This window comes from Dama dama, chromosome 8, assembly GCF_033118175.1.
Source record: "Dama dama isolate Ldn47 chromosome 8, ASM3311817v1, whole genome shotgun sequence".
NCBI lineage: Eukaryota > Metazoa > Chordata > Mammalia > Artiodactyla > Cervidae > Dama > Dama dama.
Genome location: NC_083688.1, coordinates 41,817,248 through 41,840,826, shown reverse-complemented (window position 1 = coordinate 41,840,826; position 23,579 = coordinate 41,817,248). Strand labels below are relative to the sequence as shown.

The following is a 23,579-nucleotide window of genomic DNA, read 5'->3' as shown; positions in this document are numbered from 1 at the left end:
GACAATTTAAGTTGGCAATACTGATGGCTACAGAGCAGGCTGCCCAGCGTGTCTTGCCACCATGCATTGATTTTAGTTCTCCCACGAGCCTCTTGACTTCTTTCTCCTCCTGTATCCAGGGGAGTGACAAGTCACAAGCGTCCCAGTGAATAAGGTCAAGAGGAATAAAGAGAGGCTGTTTCCTGCCCAAACTTCATATCCTTCATGTGCCATCACACGCTGCTGGCTGACAGCTACTGCCGAGCTGGGGGCGAGCGGGGGCTGAGCTCTCAGACGGACTCAACCTGTAACGTGGCCGAGCATCCTCTCATTCACATCTGTAGCTCTGTTCCTTCCTGTCTCCTGTAACCTCCCTGCCCTCCCCTGCCCCCATAGCTATCTGATCGCAGAGACAGCTGAACCGTCACATTTCCAGATTAAAGATCACGCAATGACACTCCCAGGCTCTGGCCACTGTCGGTCAGCTCACTCACTGCCCATTTCACGGCCCCACCTCCCCCCAAATCTCTTTAGCCCCCGTGGGACCAGGAATCCTTCAAAAAGCAGGTTTGCAACCTGTTAATATTTGCAAACACTTATGGGGATCTCCCTCCCACTCTCTCCTCTGCTTCTCATTTGATGAGTATTAAAAATCACAAACCCACCCCTTGCCCTCAGGTGATGAATGTACTTGAATCTTTCTGCAAGCAGGAAGTCCTCTTCCTTCAGGCCACATTTGATAAAGAAATGAATCCTTGATGTTATTAATTCCCTCGGCTAAGATTTTGTTTAATAACTGTATTGTCAGTGATAGATCTGAAGAGGTAGGGTGTGAGTATGCATGTGTGTGTGTGAGAGAGAGAGAGAGATGGGGGTGAGGGAGGGATGGGGAAGAAGAGTTGGGGGGAGGGGAGGGTAATTTGATTGTGGCCCAGAGATTAGGCAGGCTGGCATTACAAAGCACCTCTTTATCCTGGGCTGGAGCTCCAGCGTGACAAATGACTGCCTCTCCCCCTGCCCCGCTCACCATCTGATTAGGCCCAAGCCAGCCAATCACAGCAGATGATTTGGAAAATATTTCCTCCTTGACATTCCGAAGAACAATCCCTTGCTGAGGAAAAAAATACATTATAAAATAAATGGAAAAGCATCCATCAGCTGGGAAAATATATTCTACTGGTTGGAGGCAAGCGATGTTTTTATTTAAATGGGAGCAAAGACAGGGAGGTTTGATTTTGCACGAAGATACCAAAGCAGAGCCGAGAAGTATTTGCATCGAGGTTGTCCCCCAACCTCGCCCAGATGGTAGTTTCATACAGCAAGGCGGGCCAGGGGATAGTTATCAGTAAGGCAGACATTGCAAGGTGGCCCATAAATTACCTGTCCAATTTGGTGTGATTTGGATAAAAATACAAAAGTAATTTCATGGCCAGCAGATGGTCTCTTCCTCTCTTCCTCTTTCTCTCTTTCACACACCCACACACACACACACACACACAGACATACACACACACCCTCCTCAGTTGAAAAAATGGTCAAACTGCAGTAGAGGGAATCCTTTCCCTTTTGAAATGCATCTCAGCCAGGGTTGTAGGGATTGGCTTGTAAGCTTTCATACCAGAGAGGAAGCAGGTGTGGCTTCTAAACCCTCACAGGGCCTAGAATCTACCAAGACAGAATAGGTTCTGCCATGACCCAGACCTGCTCGATGAGGTCTTAAAACATTTATCAGCCCATCCTTCCCCTTCCCCCCAGCTTCCACAGCATAACCTTCTCCCCTCTTCCTGTCCCCCAAGATAAAGCAATAGATGTGTTTATATGACTCATAGGTCCATGAACTCAATCCAGAGGGTAAATAACTCACTGAATGAATGAGATATGTCATTTCCAGGCCATAAAAATAATTCACTGCCTCACCTTTTCCTAATGGGGCTTCGTGGCCTGGCGCTTTCATGTCTGCCCACTGCAGCTGCTGCCTCTGCAGAGTCCCTTCAGGTCTGCTGGTGCCTGTGGCGAAGGATGAAGGGCTTAAACTGCTCTGAACAGCACTTGCCTCCTCCTGGGTATTGAAAAAATAAATATATATTTCTTTCTATAGGGACTTTTTTTTTTAACTCATGAATTAATAACAAAATGCAAATATGCTATAGTTTTTTTTTTTTTTCCCCTTTCTAAGTTAAAGGACAGAATCTTCCATGACTGAATGCGTATTAGCACATTATACATATATACATTAGCAATATGCTAACCTGAACTGGTTCTTGGCAAAATTTTGAGAAAAGCTAAATTGATTGCTCGGTCACTTTAGTTGTGCACAACTCTTTGAGACCCCATAGACTGTAGCCTGCCAGGCTCCTCTGTCCACGGAATTATTCTCCAGACAAGAATACCGGAGCTGCCATTTCCTGCTCCCGGGGATCTTCCTAATGCAGGGATTGAACCTGCATCTCTTGAGTCTCCTGCATTGGCAGGCAGATTCTTTACCACTGTACCACGTTGATTATCAGTTGCTTTTCCCTCTGTCTTTTTCACCTTCCATTTGGCCACATCCTTGCCACCTATCCCAGACTCAGCATTGAGCACATACACAGACCCACACACTCACATGGCCAAAACCTCAGTTCACACACTCCCCCACCCCCCAATCAAATCATCCACTGCCCTTTCATAAGGGTAAAGAATTCATCTGCCAGTACAGGAGACACAGGAGACAAGGGTTTGATCCCTGGGTCAGGAAGATCCCCTGGAGGAGGAAACAGCAACCCACTCCAGTATTCTTCCCTGGGAAATCCCATGGACAGAGGAACCTGGCGGGCTATAGTCCAGGGGGTCGCAAGAGGCAAACACGACTGAGTGAGTGACTGAGCAGACAGGTACCCTTTCATAAAATGGTCCATTTTATCACCTCACTTGAGGTCTGCCCACTCTCCTAGGACATCTCAGAAAGTCAGACCACTCAAAATTCCTTCCACCCACCCAGAGTCAGCTCAGTCATCAGTCTGGTTGTATCTGTCTTCTAACCCCAGATCAGGAAAGATGCTCTCTCCAACTCCCTGAAATGCATCCAGCATCGACCTCCAGTGTTCTAGTTTGGGTAAGTTGCTCCTTAGCACCTACCCGCAACATTTCTTCACTCTTTAATTTTTCAGACATAGAAGTGTTTTACTATCTCCTCATCAGCTTAGTTTTTACAGGTTTCTGAGCTCCACTGAAGGCAAGACCCATGTCTGCAATTATACTGAACACACACTCTCATCCAAAAATGTGTCATTGCACAGAGTTGCTGTTTTGTAAATTTTTGCTAATACATCTTAGCAATTTCAAGTCCTCTGAGAGGCCCTGGAAGAAGCTACTTAGAGGCAGACAAGAGTTTGAAATCAGACCAAAAAAAAAAAAACCCCAAAACAAGGGCATTAGCATTTGGCAAGTTCTGTAACCACTCTGATGCTTGGTATTCTTATGTTAAACAGTGATAATAAGGCCTTGTGTTGGGTGAGTGTAAGCATGAATAGGATGGGGTGTGTAAGAAGCAGGCAGGGTGGCTGGCACATGGTCAGCCGTTAATAAAATACGGTTAGTAGAAGTCACATTGCCTTGGTTTTTCGGTCCTCATGGGTCAGACACACCACTGACTCAGGACTCTGTTCAAGTATTACTAGATGGGGTGTTGTCTCTGGCTTTCTTTCATTGCCCAAGCCTCCCCCAAGCTGCCCCTCCTCAGCATGGCTATCTGCCCATGTTCTCCCATGTGTCCACTCTTCCTTTCCTCTCTTCCTAATTTTGCCTTTGAAAATCAGTCACATGAGCACTGTCCCTTCTTTCGAGGACACACAGGAAAAATTAAATATTTGAAAACCTTTCATTCATGACATCAGTCCAAAGGGTATCAAACAAGCGAAGGGGTGGGGTAGGGGCAGGCACTATAGCACCTGTGCCTGGTAACCATCTCCCTAGCAACAGAGGTCCTGGTGGCCAGTGGACGTTCTTTAGAAGCGGTAACAGAGTTTCTGTTTCCAAAGCATGTCTGCTTCTCCCACTTCTGATTAATCAACATCAGCTCTTTTAGTGTGTGTTTAAGTGAAATAATAGATCACTGCTCAACCACAGTTGAATGGCAGAGGTTTTGATGACTCTCGTGAAGAAAAGGCAATACAAAATAGTCTACAATGGATTTTTTTGAAAGGGAAAAATCTTAAAAACCTCTTTCTCCTGCTGCCTGGATTCTTGTAAACAATTATGTTTAGAACAATGATCTTTTGAATCATGAACCATTCCCCCTACCTCACCAAGGCTTTGGGAACTGTTGACTCTTTTCAGCTTTTTCTTCTGCTTCAAACACTTAAGGCCCTGCAAATACAATCCATGCTTGGCTCACAAGAGCAGCCCAGTGTCCAAAGTCATCTCCCAGTGATCCTTCCAATTCTTTTTGAGATTCTGACAAATACTTTGGACTGTGCTTTCTCTTTTCTGGGAGGAAAGGTTAAAATGTGTTTTCAAAGATACATTTTTCAGGTAAAGATCTTTTTCACTCTCCTCCTTTGGACTCCTTTCCTCAGCCTCTGAAAATTTCTAGAATTCTGTGACACCAGGATTTGTCACTTCCTCCTCTCATCCGTTTTGTGTTGGGGCTAGAATTCTTAACCTGTTCTAATATATACCTAAGGTCCTCACCTACATTTGACTAAGGTGTTTAAAAGACAGGGACTCCATTAAAATGTGTCATCCCTTAGTTTCTGACTTTTTCTTCTAAATCCCGAAAAATCTGAAAATGTTAAAACAAGAAAGTGGAATCAGTTCTACCATGTAGTCATTTCTAAATACTTACAGGATAATTCTTGACTTTTAAGTCAAAAGGGTCATTCATTTTGCCTGGTCATTTCTTGCCTGGCAAGGAAGAACACGAAAGAAGTCACGTGCTTGATTTCATATTGCTCACATGTGCTGAAAATACATTTGCTTTTGTCTTGCACACACACTCATTCTAAAGATGATTCACAGAACAGATTGACAACGAATTTCTTTCTAGGGTTTAGAAAGGATACTAAAATTAGGGGCAGCTCTATGAACAAGCCGCAGGTCTTCCATGGAGTTCTAAAAGTCACCACAAGGTGGCACACCAACACAATACAAAGAAAGGAATTACGTCCCGGGGAGGCGAGGGTGGGGGGGGGGGGCACTCCTAGTCTCTGTTAATGGCTTGATTTTCCACTTACAAGCAAGAAAATGCCATGGAAACTTTTGTTTTCCTCTTCAAGCGAAGGAGGAGAGAGAGGGGTGGGGGAGGCGCCAAGCCCCCTTCCACTGTGTGCTGTGCGTTGCCCCTAAGCTACATCTGGACATTATAAGTCACCCATTGTGGAAGCCTAGCATTTTCTGATTTTAGCAACAGCACCATTCTGAGCGGAAAAGAACCAGTATGTTCTGTTCAGCTTAAAACCGACTAAAATCACAAGTAAAGAGAAGAAAGAAAGTCATTTTCACAGAGGGGGAATCATATCAGTGGAGTTGACTTAGCAGTCCTGGGCAAGTAACTTGAGACCCTAACAGGTTGCTAGTTCCAGATGCCAATGAAGCCTCACCTGTAACTGTTCTGCTTCTGAGACGTAAAACCACATGAGACTGTTTTACCTTCAAACCTCATCTCTGCTCACAGCCCCTCCCACTGACACCCGGCCCCTAAAGTAATCACCTTTTCTTACTCTTGCTTTTCAATCTAGGCAATTGGTTGACATTCTACAGAACTTGCTTAGGAAAGGTGCATCCCTGCCTATCTGAATGAGATCACTTCTGGGCGTTCAAGCGGCTGTGTTCTAGCTCAGCTGAGCTGATGCCTCAATCTGCCACCTCCTGCATTCCCTAGCTCGTGGGTCTCCATACAAAGTGCCTTCAGACCATGTGCACCAGGATCTGTCTAAGCTCATTAGATTTCTCATTTTCAGCATAATGCTGTCATGGCGCTGTGCTCCAGTGCCCCAGATTAGTGGCTTGTCAGAACTGGTGCCCCACTAATGAGCTAATCCAAATAATACTCAAATCCCAAATCAGATTTAAGACGATCCAGTCTGGGTAGAATGAGGGAGTGAGCAATACTGGCTGAAAGAACAAGCTTTCCTTTTCTTTGTTTTGCCTTAAAACTGTGCTGTCAAACTCTAGAGTTTTTTTTTTTTTTCTTCTTTGCATGACATTTACTGCCATTACACAGTTGGGAATAATAAACAGAAAGGACCACATCTGTATGGATTGGTATAAATTTACCTTAGAGGATTAGAAAACACACATCCACACACATAGCCGAGGTTAATATATTCAGCAGATCCGTGTCCTTCACAGCTTCTAGTTTTCCTGACTTTCCTGTGAGTTTGGCCTGAAGACCTTGCAGATTTTAAATCTGATGTATTTCAACGGCGACCTTAGGGTGCAGGGTTGGGTCAAAAAAGAAATTTTTTTAAGCTTATTTGTTTCCTTATTTTCCCTCAGGGTAAAGCTGGGCTCCAGAAATTCCAAAATGCGTAAGAGCAAAGTTAAGGTCAGACCCTGAACAAAGGAGCTAGGCAAACAGAATGCAATGAGAATCATTGTGGCTTCAGGTGTTCTTGAAAAATGAAGCCTTGGCTTAAAAATGGATGCTTAAATGGTTTCGTATTTCTGTACTTGTGCAACCTTTCTGAGAATGAAAGAAATTATTTTCTGTTGGTCACAGGACAGTTATTATGATGGCCAAGCAGTGGGTCAGCTCAGAGCAGGAAGAGGGTGAGCTGTCCTGCCCTCTCCTCCAAAGCACAGCAACCCATGAGGCATCGCTGCCATAGAGTCTCCCATCTTGCTGCTGGATGAAGCCCAAAGAGTGCAGTTGAACTTTCTGAGTCAAGTCCAACAAAGCATGGCTGTTTGCTGTCGCGTTTTGATTCATAAACCCAATGGATCTGATATGGGAATGGAACCTTCAGAGTCCAAACATGGGCCATTCCATACTTTGATATTAGCCCTCAGCTCAGTGCTTTGTCATCAGAGTATAGAAGCCCAGTTCTCAGAGTCTTCTTCTGTTTCTTATTTTTTAGAAATAAGAAAATGTTTCTTATTTTTTTGGTGAAGCACAAAGTACTCCAGATTTCATCATTTTTCATATATTTGTCATTTCCATCAAACATTGTGTGTTCAGTTCTATAATTGCTAGCCTTTTTAGGTGATAAGCTACCAAAACGAGGTCTGGTTTTAGAGTTTTGTGCTTAATAGAGTCATCATATTCCCAGGTGGTGTGAGTGGTAAAGAACCCGCCTGCCAATGCAGGAGACATAAGAGACATGGGTTTGATTCCCGAGTTGGGAAGATCCCCTGGAGGAGGAAATGGCAACCCACTCAAGTATTCTTGCCTGGAGAATCCCATGGATAGAGGCCCCTGGAGGGCTATAGTCCTTAGGGTCGCACAGAGTCAGACACGACTGAAGTGACTTAGCGTGCATATTTTGTAACTGATGTGAGCTTGCTTTCACTGACCTCAAACGTGACCACGTCACCCAGTCACACAAATACTGAACTACTACCTGGGGCTCAGGGTGCCTGCCGAGTGCCTGTGCAAGAGACAGCACCTGTGTGGTTGCCTGCTCTTTCCTCTATTGTCACATTTGGAAACATATAGAATTACGCTTGTTCCTGCATCTTAGTTAGGCCAAGAGCCACCCCCTCCGTCTTTGGCTGGATGATCAGTCAAATGGATCTGATTTTATTTATTTCCCTATTTGACAACAGAGGGGAAGACCACCAAAAGAAATGAAAACATGTCTCCACAAACGCTTGTACTTGAATGTTCAGAGCGGCCTTATTCATCACAACCCTGAATAAGAAGTAGCCCAAATATCCATCAACCTGCAAACGGGTAAATAGACTGCGATGCCATTCCTACAAGAAGATACTACCCAACAATTCGAAGGAACAGACTGCTGAAAGATGCAACAGTGTAGAGGAACTGAAAGAGGCCAGACTCAAAAGGCTGCACTCTACGGTTCCACTCATAGAAAATACTAGAAACTGGCAAAGTCCTAATAACTGAAATCAAGTCATTGGTTGTCTGGAGGTGGGGGTGAGAGGTCAGGAAGGAGACTGACTCCAAAGGGGCAAGGGGAAGCTTCTGGGTAGATTGAAGCATTCTGAACATTATTGTAGCAATAATTATACAAAGGTCTACACTTGTCAAAGCTCACCAAACAGTATACTTAGGTGAATTTTATCGTGTATAGATTACATTTCAATCACAACGCAGTTTTTGAAATCCATTTTGGATGGATACATTTTCATAATTTATTAAACTGTCATAAAAGGCAAACACAATAGCCAGAGTGAGCCATCTTATAGGCTTTGCCTCCAGCACATGAGCGTTCACGTTGCACCTGGAGTTGAAGAAAATCAGAATGACATACTGTAATGAGAAAGCAAATTGGGATCCCTAATAATGCCACCCGATTTTGTCATGGCTCCACAGCCTCCGTAGGTTTCCTTACCCGATGCATAAGGAAAGTGAATCTATTCAAATTAACTTAGTAGAAGTCGATTAGGCAACAATGTAAGTTTGTTCCATTAACTGCACCCAAGGCAGCGGGCCTCCTACCATCCTCCTCTCTCTGCTCTACCTGTACCCTGACGACTCTAGTAACCTCGGTCCACCTCCCCAGTTTATCCTGGGAGCAGGGCACAAATTGATGATCATTTTCCTTTTTGAGTTATGACCCAGGCACATGCCTCGCCCCTGGAAGGAAACGGCCCTGCCAATCGTCCACAACAACCAGGAGAGCAATGAGAGGCCCGCTAGGGCCCGGCTGCTTCCCCGCTGACTCTAATTACCCAGCCGGGAATTTTACAATCCCTCCTTCCCGCCCGCCCCCGCGTTGTAACCACGACCCTGCCGCTCTGCAGACTTTGGCTGGGTCTTTCTTTTGTGTGCCCACTGCTGCCGAGTGGATGGGGCTCCTAATGAGCTCTGACACTAATGGAGCCGTGAGACAGTGTGATTATGGATCCTTCCCCCACGCAGCACAGACCTGGCAGGAAATGACCCGAGACTCCGCACCCTTCCACCCCCCAGTGAATTCTGTTGAAACCATCTTCAGCCGCCAGCTGGAGCGCTACCCACCCCACCCCCGCCCTTCCCCCCGTCTAGTTTCCTCTTCTCTCCATCATCCCGCAGGTGGCTGAAAATAAGATTTTATGGCCTGACGCCTGGTGCGTTGGTTGACAGCCCTGGAGAACTTCTCTCCTTCGGGGGTTTGGGGGGACGGGGCGCGCGGAGCACGGAGGTGAGGTGGGAAATGGAAACTGGAGCCCATAAAAACAAAGACTTTCCCCCGCTGGCCTTTTACAAAGCCTTCTGAGGAGGAAGGGAGCGGGAAGGTGCGGTTGTTTTCTATTAGATGCTTAACAACGTGTGTAAGTGGAGGTAATTTAAGAAAAAAACAACATGTGCTTCTGTAATTTCCATGTTGCGTGTGGTACAGGTGTAAGGGACCGGGGGCTAACTATCGAGCTGTGAGCTAATTATAGGCAGAAACAGCTGTTGTCCTCTAATGAGGAGACAGAGCCTCGGAGTCTGCTGGGGAGGGAGCCCGAGGAAGCCTGTTGCAGGGCGCTGTGCGGAGATGGCCTCCTCCTCATAGGATACTCCCTGCCACACACTTGTCACCGGCCGCTTCTCACATCCACTCCAGCAGGTGATAAGTAATTTTCGCCCGACTATGTCTGGAGAGAGGACTATGTCCCCATTTTATTAACCTCTGCGCTCCTTTTATTTTGGCTCCCCACCAGGGTACCGCTCCTGACCCCGGCTGTGTGTTACCAGGGTCCCTTTTCTCCCCTCTTGAGTTCTCTCTGTTCATTCCCATTTTTCTGTGTTTCCAGGACAATCAGATATTCCCAAAGCTGTCAGCTGTTTATTGTGTAATGTAAAGGCTCAGCTAGACCACACTTTCTGTTTCTTGGCGGCTGAGGTTTTCTCCCCAAGGTCCCATAAATGTGACCAAACATCTCTTCAAGGACCCGGCAGTTAGAGTTTAGAGGGTCTGCCGGGGAGTAGCTATGCGACTTCCCACTTAGATTTCATCCTAAACAAATAGGGGAAGTGTTTCTTTAAACTTTTTTTAAAAATTGAATTTATTTTTCTTTTTTGTTGAAGTCCAGTCGGTTTACAGCGTTGTGTCCGTTTCAGGCGTGCAGCAAAGTGATGCAGTTATATATACATGTGTGAGGAATAAAAGAACACATTTATTCTTTTTCAGATGCTTTTCCCTTATAGATTATTATAAGATATTGAGTATAATTCCCTGTGCTATGCAGTAGGTCCCTGCTTATTTTATATATAGAAGTGGGTACCTGTTAACCCCAGGCTTCCCTGGTGGCACAGATGGTAAAGAATCTGCCTGAAATGCAGGAGACCTGGGTTTGATTGCCCTCGAAGAAGAGAAGGTCAACCCACTTCAGTATCCTTGCCTAGAGAATTCCTAGGAGGAGGACCCTGGTGGGCTACAGTCCATGGAGTCGCAAAGAGTTGGACAGGACTGAGCAACCAAGGCACACACATCTATTAATCCCAAACTCCTAATTTATCCCTCCCCTCCCCTCCCCTTTTGGGAACCAAAAGTTTATTTCTGTGTTTGTGAGTCTGTTTCTGTTTTGTAAGTCAGTTCTTTTATACAATATTTTTAGATTTGGGAAAAAAAAAAAAAAAACAGTGGAAAAAGTAATATAAATTACCACGACTATACATGAAAAAGAAGCTAACACTACAGATTGATAGACATTAGAATACTATTAAGACAATACTATGAGCCACTTTATGCCAATAAACCCAACCAGAAAAAAAGTTATTCTTGTTAAATGCTAATACAGTCTTGATGTTCATGTTGATATTGGTGTTACAACCCCCCACACCACTGCGAGGAAGGAAAGCATCAAAGTCCAAGGAAGCTGGAGAAGCAGGTGCTCTGCTCTGCTCCTCAATGCCTCACATGCTCCTTTATGATGGATGAAGAGGAGGCAATCTGAAGGGACCATCCACCGCCCCCCACTGTGGATAAAGTATTATTTACTGTGCAATTGAATTAAAAACAAGGACTCGCTATAGCAACCGCTCTAACAAGGGGCACCATTCACAGGCTGCCTTGCTGCCTGGGGTCCGGCGCCCATGAAGCACCTTTTTGAAAGCACTTGTGGGCAAACCAGCGGCATATGGGGCTTCTACAGCATGTACGAGGCGGGGCTTCTGCCATAAAAGGTTTCTCTGCAGACTGTATTGCTTTGGGAAGGGAAACGGGAGCGCCAGCAGCTATGTTTTCCTGCAGTTTAGGATTAAGGGAAATTTAATTGAAAATAAAACACAGAGGCACTGTGCTGGCCACCGAGGAAAAACAAAGAGCTCTTCATGGAGCCAGGCCACCACGTGGCCACAAGGCGCACACTGCCAGCTTCATCTGCTTGCGTCCACGGGATGTCCGGGGGCTGGGAACAAGCCACTTTGTGATCGCCCATCCTGTGGCAACAGTTTTGGGGACCTGAGCATTCCTGAAAGAACTAGGGAGGATTCCGCAACATCACAGAGAAGGGTGTGTCTACTTAAGGTCTCTGTCGTTTCTTCTCACCCCAGCAATCTTTTCTTACATCTTCTCCCTGTGCCTTCTAGAGCCTTCTTTGTTTCACATAATATCTCTGGAAATCTTTGTTTCATTGTCTTTTTTTAACCTCAGGGAAAAGAATCATACAATCTCTCTCTCCCTCTCAATGAATTTTTAAGAAGACAGAGATATTCATTATAACATACTGTAGGCAAAATTAGATAAGAATAAAGGGCTGAGAGGATTTTATCTTCTCAAAGACAGTGACCCAAGGTCTCTGGCTAATCTGAGTGACTCTCTTAAAGCTTACCAGGTATTAGAGATGAGCAATTTTTTTCCCCGCTGTGTGTGTGTGTGTGTGTGTGTGTGTGTGTGTGTGTGTGTGTGTGTGTGTGTGTGTGTGTGTGTATTTATCCCTTTCTATCCCCAAATAACAGCTTCTGGTGTATTCTGGCATGAACTCTTCCAGCGCCAAGTCTCCATGTCAAGGTGACATCTGTTTTAAGTGTCTGTTTCCCTCCTGCTTTCTTCTTTAGAACAGCAAAGTTTACTGCTAAGTATTACCACTGCCTCCTGACAAAGTCTAGAACAAAAAGTACCCTCTAGCTTAAGATGGCCAAAGAACTCCAGGGGTCAGACCCCTGGTTCTTGTGTCAATTACATTAGCTGCCTTGGTTGAAAATGACTACCTTTTAAGTATTGTTTTTTCGTATCAGTCTTGATAATTTAAATTCATGCATTCTGCTGTTTTTACTCACTACCACTTCCTCACCACTCAGAGACTGTCAGAGCCTAGTATGGTGCTTTGCACCTATCAAACCTTAAGTGCTTTGCTGTGAATGAATGGTTGGGTAGCTAGAGGAATCAAAAGGTTGTTCTGCATTGGAAGACAGCAGTTTGTTTTAACCTAACTGCAGATGGAAGAAAGCAGCCTAAAACATAACTTCCTAAAGTGCCAGCTAACTTTTTTGAGGCGCTAATACATAAAGGACACTTTGATTTAACTCATATTTTGAGATGGAGGAAATAAGCAAAAATAGCACAGCGAAGCATTCCTAATTTTGATAATCTTGCTTTGGGAGGAGAAGACAGATCCCATACAGAATACAGGCCCCAATTCCTTATCCATAATGCCAGAATCCAAAGAGCTTTAATAAATAAAAGCTTTTCATAAGATGTCTAGAAGGAAACCTGGCTTGAACTGATCCAAAGCTATTTGGAGCTTTTATTTGTATTTATCCTACCAAGAGGGGCTGTTCACACACTTCCGCAGAAATGTTAATGTTTGATTATAGGGAGTTCCCGATGTCCCTGGAGTGTAAGGTAATAGGTGGTATGCTCACCGTGTTTATGCCCTTTCTAAAATCTAAAAATCTTGAATATCAACACATATGCCCTCAAGGGTTTCAGAAAAGGAATCAGAGATCTATATTAGCAAGATGTTGCTTTACTATGTTGAGGTTTATTCAGTAACTTGAACAGATTGCCAGCAAGACCTCCAGACGTCTTAAATATTGTATACAAAAGATCCCAGGGCTTAGGACTTTACAGCCTTGTATTTTTGTGGAATTTGCTCAGCGTTCAAATGATCTTTCGATGAATGTGTAGGGGAGAAAGTGGTCTCCTGTCCTATTCCTCTGCCATCTTAGGACCACCCCCCAGCATTGTATTTTTAAAGCACAAATTCTTCATCCAGCAGATAGATCATGGGCACTGATCAGGTATCTGCATGATCATGTGGTAAAGGAAGTTGCCACCTCTCCTTTTCTCAAGGAGATGAGTCTCCTGAATAATTTTATAAGAAGTGACACAAAAATTACTTACCAGAGGCTTTAAAACATGCTTTCATTGTGGATCCATTTGAAGCTTTGCTGCTTTTAATTTTTCACCATTAAGACTTGAAAAAGCCATCATGCAATTCCATAATTGCAACCACATTAACTGAGGCAGACTTTTAAAACCTGGGATATTTTCTATCACAATGGGGACTGTCTGGGTGCTTCCCTCACACCATGTCCTCTGTGGACAAACAGCACCACTGATCACTCAGTGCACCAATCGGGGACGGCAGATGCTGGTGAGGGCTTGGATCAAAGAAACTTTGAAGTTACAGCTCAAGCCCAAATACCAGCTCTGGCAGGATGCATTTCTGTTTCTAAAAAGTCACAGTTACTCCTGAAAGCTAAATGGGTTTGAAAAATTCAACCACCAGCACCAAATCCCAAGTCACTCTTTCCAAAGTGGGTGGGAAAACAAATGGGGAGCTCCTGCAGTGGGGAGGAGGGGTTGAAGGAGGGAGAAGCAAGGGGTGCCCAGCTCACTCAGCATGTCTCAGACAGAAGCCTTCGCATCAGGTGTTCAGGCCTTCAAAGCCCAACTTATAACTAGTTTGATGAATGTAAAAGCTACACATTTCACTGTATCGAGAAAAACTGATGTTAAGCAAATTCTGTGTTTGGCAGTTGAACGCCATATACTGCAGTCTGGGCTATATTCACTGGGAAGCTTTGTGGTGTCCTGGCACTTAGACGTGCAGAGCTTCTGGACAAAGGTGACGTCTGTGTCTGTGTTTCTAAAGCACAGAAGAGTGTTGGCATGTACTTAAAGATTTGGGTGCACTGTGATCTGGTGATCCTTTAAGGAAGCGCTTCGGCTGGTGTTCTACTGTTTCCCAGAGCAGTGATAAGAGGTCCACAGAACTTGATAAGCAGGGCGAGAAGAACCAAGGGCTCATCTAAACCTTGACTTAAGGGATACATTTGGTTCTCCCCACTATGTCCCATGGCATCTTTGTGAATGGAAATTTTGTTCCACTCGTGGGACCCTTGCAGGCTACTGGCACTCATATCTCCAGGGGGACAAATTCTCTTTCAAGGTAAATAGCTCCTCTTCTCTTGCAACAACAGACCTGTCACTACTGCAGAGTCTGGAAGATGCTGAGTCCACCCTTCAGAGTGTGAACAGCGCACGGTCATTAGGGTGATGACTTCCGTGGGAAATGACCTGAAGAATTCTAGTAATGAAATTCCAGGCAGGAGTCTTGAAAGGCCTGTGAGAGTACCAATCCATTCTGGAGTCTGGGTTCAGAACGGACTTCGTCAGGCGTGAAGTTGGGCACTTTCAAGGCGTGCTTTGACATGGCTTTAAACAAAGGAGAGCAAGTCTCTACCTCTGACTTTTATTCATTCACAGCATATCTCAAGAAAGGGGACAGACTCATCTCCTTTGTCAGAGCTGTCTCAGTATTGAATTTCTGACCAGCCAGAGGTCACTGGGGTGATTTTGCAGATGGTATTCAGGGAAGATTTCTAACTGTGACACTTTGGAGGAGACGAGGGGGTTTTTGTATGGAGGTGGGTTTTGGTTTTGGTCTGGTTTTCAGTTTTCCAGGAAGGTGCCAATCTGGAATTCTGCTCAGGGACAAACTTTGTGACCCAAACCAACCACACTTCAGTAACAATTCCTCCTCTGGTTTCTGTATCCTATTTTCTTAATTGGGTGGGCGGGAGAGCACAGTTTCACATGGAGCGAGTAGGTGGCGCAGGCTGTAGAAACCCATGCTTGCAATCCTTGGCAGAGATACGTGCTGCCATTATGCCTTCTAAATGTCAGCTGAGGTAGGAACCGGCTCCAGATCTGAGAGGCGCCAGACACCTGCTCCCTCGGCTCCAACACAAGCTTCTGCTGGTATGATCGGTACACAACCGTTTCTCAAAACTCTCTGAGCCTCTGACTCCAGCAGTAATTCAGAGTTCTGGGTATGTTCAGATTCTCCTCTCGGTTCTTAACTCCCGTCCTCCTTGCCAGCGCTGCGGGCTCGCCCAGAGGAGGAATGGGCCACCTGGGCTTTCATTAGGTACTGAAGTCCTCAAAATCCTTGAGATGCTCCTTGCGCTGCCCTGCCCCTCTGCAGAGGCTGTGACCTTGCAAAGAGCCAAATGCCTCCACCAGGAAGCAGTGGCTTTCAGGACCACCTTCCTTATGAGGAAAAGCTTTTTAACTTAGAAGATAAACTAGGCTGGCTGAGTTGCCCATGGAAAAGAACGGTGGGACTGACTTAATTGACAGTGATCATATTCTGGGTTATTTTCACTTCTTTTCATTCACAAGTCATTTTTATAAATGATTTTGTTCACTTTTTCTAAAGCTGTGAATGTGTGTGCTGGGTGTGTGTGTATGTGCATTCAGTCGTGTATGTCCAGCTCTTTGCGGCCTCAGGGACCGTAGCCCCCCAGGCTCCTCTGTCTATGGAATTTTTCAGGCAAGAATACTGGAGTGGGCTGCCATTTCCTACTCAAATTGCTCTTCCCACATCTCAAGTGGGTCAAACCTACATCTCTGTGTCTCCCGCACGGGCAGGTGGATTCTTTACCACCACACTTCCTGGGAAGCCCTAAAATGTATGAGCAACCATATCTAAAATTAGATCGACCCAGCAATTTAAATATAGTTACCAGCCCCCAGATCCATCAAGTTAGGATCTAAGACAATGATAATTAACCTCATTTGAGCATTTACAACACGCCAGATACCAAGAACTTACAACTATCTCCGCCATACTCATAACAACCTTATTAGGCAGACAAAGTTGTTATCCCCATTTTACAAATGAAAAACACAAGAAATAAGGGCACAGAGAGATTAACTAGGTTACTAGTTAGTTACATAGCTGTATAAAAATCATAGCAATATTCATAGAGAATTTACTTTGAGCTGAGTACTGTCCTAAGTGCTACAAAGCAATTACCATGTACAAACATGTTGACTCATTCATTCTCAGAACAATCCTGGAAGTATCTTCTCTTCTTATCACAGTTTATATATCTGAAAATTGAGGCACAGAGAAGTTGTCACATGCCCATGCCAGCACAGCTAGTGTGAGGACAGGGATTTGAACCTAGACTGCCTGGTTCCAAATTCTATACTCTTAATCAGTATAAGAAAGCTGAGTGCTGAAGATTGATGCTTTCAAGTTGTGGTGCTGGAGAAGACTCTTGAGAGTTCTTTGGACAGCAAGGAGATCACACCAGTCAATCCTAAAGGAAATCAACCCTGAATATTCATTGGAAGGACTGATGCTAAAGCTGAAGCTCCAACACTTTGGCCACCTGACGCGAAGAGCCGACTCTTAGAAAAGACCCTGATGCTGGGAAAGGTTGAAAGCAGGAGGATGTGGGGTCAACAGAGGATGAGATGGTTGGATGGCATCACTGACTCAATGGACATGAGTTTGAGCAAACTCTGGGAGATAGTGAAGGACAGCAAAGCCTGGCGTGCTGCAGTCCATGGGATCACAAAGAGTTGGATATGACTTAGTGACTGAACAATAATTAGGATGCTATATTGCCTACTATATAGTCTTTATATATTGTTATTTTAGTAATTATTTTTAAAATAAATGCTTCATATTATTAGGATTACATAGTATACTCTATGTGAATATAGCATAGTACCTGACACCCAGGAAAACACCACCATGAATTTAAATTACTATTATTATTAGCTGTAATAATATTCAGGCTGTAGAAATTTTTCCCAGTGGGAAACAGAAAGAGAAGAATACATTTTTATCTTCCTTAACACAGTTGTACAAGAGTGCCCAGCTAAAGCTAATAAATAAAACATATTTTTGATAAGTAGAAATATTGATAAACTGTATTATTTGCTGCTCTTCCTATGACTGGGAACCATTGCAACCATCTCCGATACCCTTTAGAATGTTCATTACTAACAAGCCTCAAAGCCAAAAAGTCAAGTGAAAAGAAATGATGTCCTATTAGATTTTAAGTAGGAAAAAATGTAATAGCCTCTCCATCTCCAAAATAGAGATGATAAGGCCACCTTATCTAGTTCTCAGAGAGGGTATGAAGCTCAAATGAGATAGCAAATATGAAAAACCTTTGAAAAGTGTGCCCCCTGACCACAGTGATATCATTTATGTGAGATGATGGCCTGGAGAAATCCCAGATTTATACAAGTCACAGATGCTGCTGGGCATAAGGGCCATGTTGGGAAGCTCAGACACAAAATGAGAGGCTGCTGAGAAAAGGGAGCCAGTTTGGGCAAGGAAAGAAGGGAAGGTTTGCTTTTGGGGAGGCCAGAAGGGAAAATTCACAGGGTAACAATAGCAGGAAGAGAGGTTTCTGTGCAGGGAGCAGGTACCAGAACATCCAGGGAGCTGATGTCAGACACTTCCTCCCGCGCAGCTGCAGACAACTCAGCCCTTAGTGAGCGGCCGGCCCTGGAGCTCTACCTTCCCCCTTGAAGGAAGAGACCAAGATAGGAGCAGTTGCTATAGCAAATGAGGGACAAGCCTTGGTGGGCGTGGGGGGTGGGCAGGGCAAAAAGTCAGCAGGCAGCACATTCCCATGGACCTTATCCAGCCTCTGGAGCCACCTCTAAGCAAACTGTGGAATGTGTGTCTTCAAGGAAAGGATTCATGTGTTTAAATGCTATGTTAAATCGCTTCAGTTGTGTCTGACTCTTTGCAAGGCTATGGACTGTAGCCCAGCAGACTCCTCTGTACATGGGATTCTCCAGGCAAGAATACTGGAGTGGGTTGCCATGCCCTCCTCCAGGGGATCCTCCCAACCCAGGTTCAGAACCTGCGTCTCTTACATGTCCAGCGTTGGCAAGCAGGTCTTTACCACTAGCACCACCTGGGAAGCAAAAAGAGCCTAGAAAATACAGACAAATGGCTCAGAAAGAAGCCACCATGCTAGCCTCAAGAGACATAGTCAAGGAGACACATTTGGTGCTTAGTGGAGCTGCCAAAAGTGAGAGATATAAATAGTTATGTGACTCCATGCTGGCCAGTCAATTAAAAAGGATAAAGGATCTGCAGAATGGGATAATTCGAAATCTCTTCAACAACATCACCAACTCAGATCTCATCCCAGGGCAAATTCCCTCCAGTCTATTTCAAGCCAATTCTGGTAGAGGCGTTTGATCAGCCAAACTGGGTGTCAGAGGACTTGCAAATAGGCTTATTTGTTAAAATGGAAAATTGTGATTTACTATCCCTGGAACTAGCCAGATTAACAAATGAGAATGCTTTCTAATGATAAATTGTGCTAATTTGGGTTTCACTGGTCAAGTGAGATGTTACTCTGTATTTCACAACCAAGTCTGACGACAGGAATCACTGAAGATGTTCCAATCATATCTGGGGGAGTTTTTCTGCCAAGACTCCAAACAGTTGAGCAATAACAGTTGTCTCAAATTTCCTCTTAATAAGCAAAGTTATTTGGGTGTGTTTATGTGTTCCTTGTGGATTTTTGGAAATCATTTCTAGTTTATTTGGATAAACTGCTTCGTAAGGATTAAAATATCAACACAAGCAAGAAAAACTGAATAGAATATCGTCTATCATACTTTTCAAAAGTCTTTTTTCCTCCACTTTTAAGAGAAATATATACACATTTTATAAGTGATAAAAATTCATAAAAGCTCAAAATTAGTCATTGTTTGGTAGTAACAAAAACCCAGCTCAAATCAGCTGAACTGGCTCAGTTGGAGGAAATTAAACTGGAGTGGATAGCTTCAGGCATGGTTGGTTCCAGGAACTCTCCCTATGTCATACGCTATGGGAAGGGCAGATTTAAAATAAAAAACAAAACAAAACCTCTAGCTTCACAGTTCACTACAGATAGCCACAAACAAAATAATAGCCCATATTCCAACCCCTCAAAATAATCATGCTTGATATTTTGACATATTTTCTTCCTCTCTCTCTCACTCTCTTTTTTTTTTTTTTTTTTTTGCACTTTCTACATTGTTTACATGTAAATTTTAAACCAAGCCAGCCACTGCACAGTGGAAAATGCAACGAGGACATGAGTGCATTTGCATCAGCTTCATCAAGATAGGTCCTTGGACAATACTTGCTCTATGGCTATTATTCTTCAGGGACAGTACCATCCAAGAAGATTGTTGGCAGTGATAGAAATGTTCTGTATCTGCACTGTCCAACATGCTAGCCCCCTCACCACATGCGGCTAATGAACATTTGAAATGCAGCTAGTGTCACTGAGGAAATGAAATTTTCATTTCAATTAATTATGACGGATTTAAATCTAAATAACCCACAGGTGGCTAGTAGTCTCTGTATTGGACCACACGAGGTTGACATGACAAATAACACAAGTGGAAGCCACAGCTTAGAGTTGAGTACATACCAACCATCGCCCTCTCAGGGTGACAGAAGCAGCACTGAAGGCTCGGGTCAGAAAAATAAATAAATAAAACAAACAAACAAAAAAGAAAAGTCTAATTAAAAGACACCTAATGAGCTTCAGGCTCCTTTTGTTCTTGAGTGAAGCCCTTCCGTCTGGTGTAGCCTGGAGCATGGGTCTCCTTGCTCACCCAGGGTCAGTCTTAAGTGCTAGCCTTTCCCTCACGCAGAGCAGAGCTCCCAGGAAAATTAGCAGGCTTTCTGGTACTGTCTTCATTTGCAAGTGACGTCCTGTTTTGTCCTGAAGAGGAAAATATAAGAAGGTAAGAAGCAGCCTGTCTGGGCGATGGAGGTGGCAATGCAGACTGAATCCAAGATCCGGGCTGATTCTGGGACAGAGCACGGCCCTCGGGGCCCCGGCTGTAGCCTCCGGCACTTTGCCTGCGAACAGAACTTGTTATCCCGGCCTGATGGCTCTGCCTCTTTTCTGCAAGGTGGTGCAGCCAAGAGTCACTCTGGGACTTCCCTGGTTAAGATTCTGAGCTCCCAGTGCAGGGGACACGTGTTCGACCCCTGGTCCAGCAAGATTCCACAGGCCTTGCACCACAACTACTTGAACCCACACACCCTAGAGCCTGTGCTGCACAAGACGAGAAGCCACTGCAGGGATACCTCCGTCCTGGCCGGCGTGTACGGGCCAGCCGAGGTGAAGGTTAGCAAAGAGATCTTCAACAAGGCCACGCTGGAAGTGATCCTGAGGCCGAAGACTGGTCTGCCTGGCGTAGCGGAGAAGAGCCGGGAGCGGCTGATCAGAAACACATGCGAAGCGGTGGTACTGGGAGCGCTGCACCCCCGAACCTCCATAACTGTGGTGCTGCAGGTCATTAGCGATGCTGGCTCTCTCCTGGCCTGTTGCCTGAATGCTGCCTGCATGGCCCTGGTGGACGCCGGTGTGCCCATGCGGGCCCTCTTCTGTGGGGTCACTTGTGCTCTGGACTCTGATGGGACCCTCATGCTAGACCCTACTGCTAAACAGGAAAAGGAGGCCCGGGCAGTCCTGACCTTTGCTCTTGACAGCGTGGAACGGAAGCTGCTGATGTCCACCACCAAGGGGCTCTACTCCGATGCCGAGCTCCAGCAGTGCCTGGCTGCGGCCCAGACTGCCTCCACACACGTCTTCCGCTTCTACCGGGAATCGCTGCAGAGGCGTTACTCCAAGAGCTGAGGCAAGCCAGGGCAGGCCGCCCCTCCCGCCACCTCCAGCGTCAAAGAAGCCAGCAGGCCAGCCCTGGCGAGAAGAGAGTGGCTATAGCCAGCCCCCTGGGCATGGGGGACGGGCACAGACCCCACCCCACTCCAGGAAGACACTGGTAGGGTAGTGCATTCACTGAATGAAGCTACTCCTTCTAACAGCCCCATGAAGCCGAGACTGCAGTTAAGAGTGTGCAAAGCCTGCTGGGTGCTAAGGCCTCAGCAGTGAACGAGGCCCAGGTTCGAGGAACGGTGAGGTGATAGACAAATAACGGTAGTGTGTGTTGGATGGTGGATGCTATTTAAAAAATAAAACAATACAAAAAAATTAAAAAAAAAAAAAAAAAAAAAAAAAGAAGCAGCCTGTCTGGATCTCAGACCTTGGCTGTGAATTCCCACGGCTTCAAAAAAATTGCTAAAGAGGGTGACATCTTTGTGATTTTAGGGTTTCCACTGAAACAGAAATGTATGTCACGTCATGACTCTGCTTTCTTTCACGTCTTCTTTTTCTGTTAGTGAAGTTTTGCAGCCCTTTGGCAATTAAAATACAGACCCCCATTACTGTCATAGTGGTATTTATTTTTATCAGCCTCAGTGTTGTAAATACCCTAAGTGATGCAGCAGAAAATCCTAACCTTCGAGGAGTGCCAAACACGAGACTTCAATGGCAAACATATACTCCAATATGTTAGTCTTAAAGATACAATAGCGAAACCACTTCAGGAAGAGCCGTGATAATGTGAAATCTGTTACATACCTTCTGTTCTAGATTTCAAGCTCTTAAAAGGCAGGGGCCCATCTGTCCACTGCCCAAGATGGTACACCCACTGGTAGGAGAGCAGGAGCCTGAAGACAGGGCTGTCTGGCTCCGAAGATATCACGCTTTCCCAACACCAGCCAGTCACATCTCCCCTGGGTGATTCTGTATCAGCAGCAGCACTAGGAGGGGGAAAGAATTGAGAGGCTGTGGCCTTTCCAGATGGCGCTGAGGGTAAAGAACCTGCCTGCCAATGCAGGAGACATCAGAGACTTGGGTTCGATCCCAGGCTTGGGAAGATCCATTGGAGGAGGAAATGGCAACCCACTCCAGTATCTTTGCCTGGAGAATCTCATGGGCAGAGGAGCCTCGTTGGGCTACAGTCCATGGGGTCACAAACAGTCGGACATGACTGAAGTGACTAAGCACACACACACGCCCCCAAAGAATGCAACCAAGGATTACACAGGCTTTGTTCCTTTATATCCCATATCTTCCTCCCCAACATGCCTTTGAATCATCACATTTGTGGTGACTGTTGAATGGTACAGTTTGGGTTTGCGGTTGGGTTTTTTTCAGTCCTAATGTGAGGACTACCTGAAGAATGCCAGGTTCTTGCCAGGCACCTAAGCCCAGCGCCATGGTGCCTAGCGTACCTGGCATTCCACACGTCACTTCCAGGTGAACTCAAGCTCCGTGGTTGTTCCAGCCAAGGGAGAACCAGACCACTCACTCTCCTTCAATCCTTCTGAGCCTCAGTCTTCACGTCTACAATGGGGATAATCATACCACCATCTCTCTGCATCAGGTAAAGAACTAAGGCCCGGGAGCAAATACGGCTCTGCCAATTCCTTTATCTATTGTCTATGGCTGCTTTCTTGGGCAGAGCTGAGTAGCTGTGATGGAGACCATATGGGCCATAAGACTACCTCGTTCTTTCCAGGAAAAGTTTGCCAATCCTGTTTGTGAGACCTGAATGCACAGTGAATACTACATAAACATGAGCAGCTAGTATTATCATTGTCAGGCTTCTCTTCCATCTTGAACCTTTGTCCTTTCTTGTTTGATTCCCTAATTTCATCTCTTGCCCCAAGTTGACATGTGTGTGTGTGTTTTCTCTTCTTCTCCCACCTCACTCCTGTAAGAATGTGTTGAACATTCTTCTTGTAATAAGTTTGAGTGCTATCCTTTCTCTCTAGATCAAAACTATGCTCTCAACTTGAATTCTCTGGCTTTGATGGAGTGTGCTCACCATGATCAAGTCAGGCTTTCAGCCTCCTCACCTCTGTTGAAGTTGTGTCCCTATTCCATCACCCACAGCTTGGGCATATGCTTCTTGAGGACATGAGCAGGGAGCTCATTGTGTATGTTGTATGGATTGACCGTGGGTCAGCCATATTTAGGGGCGCTAGAGCATATGAACACCAGCCTTGGGCTCCTTGTTGGTTCTGCGTTGATTTCTGACTTCCTGTCTGCTTTCCTGCTTGGAGACAAAACCCCCTGGCCTTTGTCATCTTTCTCTCTTAAGTTTGCATCCCCACTGAGCAACCAACAGATGTTTTCTTTCCCTGTGGCCTCTCTGATCTGCTTTGCTCTCCTAACCTGAGAGCCTTCCTAGAAGAAAGCATACCCAGCCTAATTTATTATTATTTTTTCTTTCTATCTTTCTAAAAAATTCAGGTATAGTTCCTCTATAGTATTATGTTAGTTTCTGCTGTACAACGAAATGAACCAGCTGTGTATACATATATGCCCTCTCTCTTGGACCTCCCTCCCACCCCCCCATCCCACCCATCTAGGTCCACACGGAGCGCTGAGCTGAGCT

At 45.2% G+C, this 23,579-nt stretch overlaps 1 protein-coding gene across 1 annotated transcript; it reads left to right on the top strand.

Moving 5' to 3' along the window:
- Nucleotides 1–20,092: 20,092 nt before the first annotated feature.
- Nucleotides 20,093–21,319, top strand: LOC133060467 (exosome complex component RRP46-like). Its single transcript, XM_061147944.1, has 2 exons — nucleotides 20,093–20,240; nucleotides 20,412–21,319. The coding sequence occupies exons 1-2, from the start codon at nucleotides 20,093–20,095 to the stop codon at nucleotides 20,969–20,971; spliced, it is 708 nt and encodes a 235-aa protein (XP_061003927.1). The 3' UTR covers nucleotides 20,972–21,319.
- The last annotated feature ends 2,260 nt before the right edge of the window (nucleotides 21,320–23,579 follow it).